Genomic DNA, 4,943 nt, shown 5'->3' with positions numbered 1-4,943 from the left:
AAAAAATTGGATTTATAAAATACTTTGGCTAGCGTCAAGGGGGTCGAACCAAAGAAAGAAACGAATATTATTTTAACGCTTCGGTTTCCGAGAATTCGGGGCATTACAACTTGGTATCAGAGCATGGCTTATTTTTCTGTAGACTTGCAATAGAAACCATATCTTAGGAGTGTTGTGTCACATATAAAGATGATCAAAATTCTTTTAATAAGGATCCTGAGCACTATGCCCGCCATAGCCGCGCCATGCCGATTTTGAGGTAAAAAATGTTTTATGATTATGCTTGTATCTATGTGATGATTATGGAATAGTTATTTCAGATACAACATTTGAAATGTATTTATGAATATTAATATATGTTTGAGCTGAATGCCTTTCGTGAATAATCATTATTTTGCAAAGTATTTTGAGAATGTGACCATATTAAACGTTTATTTAAGTCCTCGAAAATTAACTAAAACCTATTAGATACCCACTATTGGACTTTGAATAACTGGTAGGAATCCAATGCACAATATGTGTGAACACATTTGGGAGATGCTTGTAAGGTGGAGAGAGGTGAGACAACTAGGCTATATGGTCACTGGACGTCGGGCCACCCGCCTTCTTATCGATACCTTGCTAGAAGAGTGGCTAGAGACTGCCGAATCGATTTATGATTATTTATGGGTATTGCTGTGCCTACTTTGCCTCGAGAGATTAACTATGAGGCCTTTTGGATGGAGTTGATTGATCAGTGGGAGTTGGCCCGACTTGCGAACCCTGAGGACAATAGTGTACCTACTGAAATGTACATTCATGATGATGCACATCCATCTATTTCAGATGACGAGACACAACCTTCTAAAAAAAAAACCTAGGGTTCAAGGAGGCAGAATTTTTAAGACTGGTACAGGGAGATATCGAAATTTCCGAGTACGAGAGCAAGTTCGAGGAATTGTCCCGATATGCCCCACATCTTTTAAGTACTGAGCTAATGAAGGCAAAACGTTACGAGAGGGGCCTGCACCCAGAGATTAGGCAGATTGTGAGTTCACACGATCTCACCACTTTTCAGGCAATTATGAAGAAAGCTCAAATAGTAACCTATTCGGGTGTAAAGTTGATAAATCAGGGACAGCGTAATGACTTTGGAAAAAGGAAGTGGCAGGATAAGAATAAGAATTCTGGGCAGTTTAAGAAGCAAACAATTGTGGGCAGTCAAGTAATCCTCCATCCCAATGTCCTAAATGTAACAAGTTTCATAGAGGGGAATGTCTGTGTGGAAAGTATACTTGCTATAAGTGTGGCCAACCTGGCCATGTGATTTCCTCATGCCCATCGATTAAGAAACCTGAACAAGAGAAGAAAGGAAAAGCAAGGGTGTTTGCTCTGACTCACGATGAAGCTGCCCAAAATTCGGACGTAATCGCAGGTATTTTATCTATCTCTGGAACTCCAACTTATGTCCTTATTGATTCCGGTGCAACACATTCATTCATATCTAATGCATGTTTAGCTAAGATTAATGCTTCATGTAAGAAGAATGATAATGTACTAGAGGTTAGTCTGCCATCGGGAGGAACTATTGATACAGATAGGATAGCAACGGGAGTACAAATAAATTTTGATGGACTGATGTTAGAGGCCAACCTGTACGTTATAGAGATGAAAGAATTTGATATTATTTTAGGCATGGATTGGTTAGGTAAAAATCGAGCCACGATAGTATGTTTTGAGAAAGAGGTGATTTTTCAAAGATCGGGAGAAGATGAATTCAGATTTTATGGATCGAAGGTTAAGGCACTTCCTCGCGTCATCTCAGCTTTGAAGGCAAAAAGCATGTTGAGGAAGCCTGACTGCCAATGGTATCTTGTCAGTCTTATCGGCACCTCATCTCAAGATAAAATATTGGATGATGTGCCAATAATACGGGAGTATGCTGACATGTTTCCCGATGATCTACCGGGTATTTCGTCCGATAGACAAGTGGAATTCACGATAGATTTGGTACCTAAAGCTACTCCTATGTCCAAAACTCCATATCGAATGGCACCAAAGGAATTACAAGAGTTAAAGATGCAGCTAGAAGAACTTCTAGACAAAGGGTTTATTAGACCGAGTGTATCTCCATGGGGGGCTCCGGTACTCTTTGTAAAGAAGAAAGATGGTACTATGAGGCTGTGCATCGACTACCGTGAATTGAATAAGTTGACGATCAAAAATAAGTATCCTCTTTCTAGGATTGAAGACCTATTTGATCAGTTGAAGGGCGCATCCGTATTCTCAAAAATTGATTTAAGGTCGGGCTACCATCAACTGAAGATTAAGTCATTTGATATACCAAAAACGGCATTTAGGAGTCGGTATGGGCATTATGAGTTTACGGTGATGTCCTTTGGCTTGACGAATGCCCCTGCGATGTTTATGGACTTGATGAATAGAGTGTTCCATCAGTATTTGGACATGTTTGTCATCGTATTTATTGACGACATACTGATATATTCGAGAGATTCCCTGCAACACGAAGAACATTTGAGGATAGTTTTGAGAACCCTGCATTAGGAAAAGTTGTATGCCAAATTCAAAAAATGTGAATTTTGGCTTAACCGAGTGGGATTTCTAGGCCACACTATTTCAGCACGAGGAATTGAAGTGGATCAATCCAAAGTTGAGGCCATAACAAATTGGCTGAAACCTACAAATGTTGGAGAAGTGCGGAGCTTTCTAGGGTTAGCCGGCTATTATCAGCGATTTATAGAAGGATTCTCCAAGATTGCAGGTCCCATGACACAGTTGACTCGGAAGGGTACTAAGTTCGTATGGTCAGAGAAATGCGAACAAAGTTTTCAAGAGTTAAAAGACAGGCTCGTATCTGCGCCGATTTTGACTATTCCCGATGGTTCAGAAGGGTTTGTGATTTACAGTGATGCATCTAAGCTTGGTTTAGGATGTGTTTTGATGCAACATGGAAAAGTGATAGCTTATGCTTTGAGGCAGTTAAAGCAATACGAACAGAATTATCCCACGCATGACCTTGAACTAGCAGCAGTAGTGCACGCCTTGAAGATTTGGCGCCACTACCTATATGGGAGCAAGTGTGAGATCTACACCGATCATAAGAGTCTCAAATACTTCTTCATCCAAAAGGAGTTGAATATGAGACAGCGACGGTGGTTAGAGTTAGTGAAAGATTACGACTGCACTATCCTGTACCATCCGGGTAAGGCTAATGTAGATGCTGATGCACTGAGTAGAAAGAATATGGAACAGTTGTCAGCACTGTGTACAAGACAGGATCATTTAATAAGATATTTTGAAAACCTGATAATTGAAGTATTAACATCACTAGTAAGGACATCAGCAAAGTTAGCAAGTTTTACTATGAAACCGACACTCAGGGACAGAATAGTAGCCGCTCAGAAAGATGATCCATTTTTGGAAAAGATTAGGGCTGATGTAGGAAATGAGAAGAGGAAGGGATTTGAAATAGCCGAAGACAAAGCCTTGATGTTTAAGGGTCGATTGTGCGTGCCAAAGGATGAAGCATTGAGAAATGAAATTATGACTGAGGCTCACTCAACTCCTTACGCTGCCCACCCAGGTGGAACTAAAATGTATCGAGATTTGCGTAATACATTTTGGTGGAGAAATATGAAAAGGAAGATAGCTCTGTTTGTGTCCAAATGCATGGTTTGCCAACAGGTGAAGGCCGAACATCAAAGGCCGTCAGGACTATTGAACCCCATGGATATACCAGAATGGAAGTGGGAAAAGATTGCAATGGATTTTGTCATTGGATTTCCTAGATCAGTGAAAGGTCATGATGCGATCTGGGTAATTGTGGACCGACTTACAAAATCTGCTCATTTCTTGCCAGTTCGGACAACTTACAGCTTAGAACAGCTTGCACAAATTTATGTCAGGGAGATTATGCGACTTCATGGTGTTCCAGCATCCATCGTATCAGATAGAGACCCGAGGTTTACTTCGAAGTTTTGGATAGGTCTTCAGAAAGCTATGGGTACCAAGTTAACATTTAGTACTGCATATCATCCTCAGACTGACGGACAATCTGAACGAACTATACAAGTTCTTAAGGATATGTTGAGAGCTTGAGTCCTAGATTTGGGTGGTAAATGGGAAGATCATTTGCCGTTGGTTGAATTCGCATACAACAATAGCTTTCAAGCCACTATTAGCATGGCCCCGTATGAGGCTTTGTATGGTAGACGATGTCGTTCGCCATTATACTGGGATGAAGTTGGTGAAAGGAAAATTTTAGGCCCAGAATTGGTCGAGAAGACTGTGGAGGCTATAAATAAAATTAGATCAAGAATTAAGACTGCCTAAGATCGACAAAAGAGTTATGCTGACAAAAGGAGGAAAGAATTGACTTTCGTGATGGGAGAGAAAGTATTTATCAAAGTGGCACCAATGAAGGAAATACTACGATTTGGTAAGAAAGGGAAGCTAAGCCCTAGATTTATCGGTCCATTTGAGATTCTTGAAAAGATTGGGAATGTGGCATATCGATTAGCATTGCCACCCGAGCTTTCAGCAGTGCACAACGTATTTCACATTTTTATGTGGAGAAAGTACATTCCAGATCCTAATCATGTGGTGAATGTTCAATCACTGGATGTCCAAAGTGATATGACTTATGAGGAAGCTCCTGCAGTGATTCTGGAGAGAAAGGACCATGTCTTGAGAAATCGAAAAGTCCCACTAGTCAAAGTCCAGTGGAGTAAACATGGTGAGGATAAGGCTACTTGGGAACGAGAAGAGGACATTTTAGCCAAGTACCCCGATCTCCTTAAAACAAGTAAGTTGAATTTCGAGAACGAAATTATTTTAAGTGGGGAGAGTTGTAGCGACCGGAAAAAAAAAAGTGTTTTGTTCATTTCAAATAAAATTTTCTTATAGGACTCAAATATAATTGGGGTTATATTATTTTGTCGCTA

General features: G+C 40.3%; 1 protein-coding gene across 1 annotated transcript; it reads left to right on the top strand.

Moving 5' to 3' along the window:
• Positions 1–4,383: 4,383 nt before the first annotated feature.
• Positions 4,384–4,804, top strand: LOC111392781 (the record flags this gene model as incomplete). The annotated part of the gene is made up of 1 exon (XM_023018177.1): positions 4,384–4,804. A coding segment is annotated over exon 1 (421 nt), but the record flags the coding sequence as incomplete, so codon positions are not given.
• Between the last annotated feature and the right edge of the window lie 139 nt (positions 4,805–4,943).

Source organism: Olea europaea, unplaced genomic scaffold (genome assembly GCF_002742605.1).
Source record: "Olea europaea var. sylvestris unplaced genomic scaffold, O_europaea_v1 scaffold9779, whole genome shotgun sequence".
Lineage (NCBI taxonomy): Eukaryota > Viridiplantae > Streptophyta > Magnoliopsida > Lamiales > Oleaceae > Olea > Olea europaea.
Note: the sequence above shows the minus strand (reverse complement) of the source record. Positions and strands in the feature narration are given on the sequence as shown.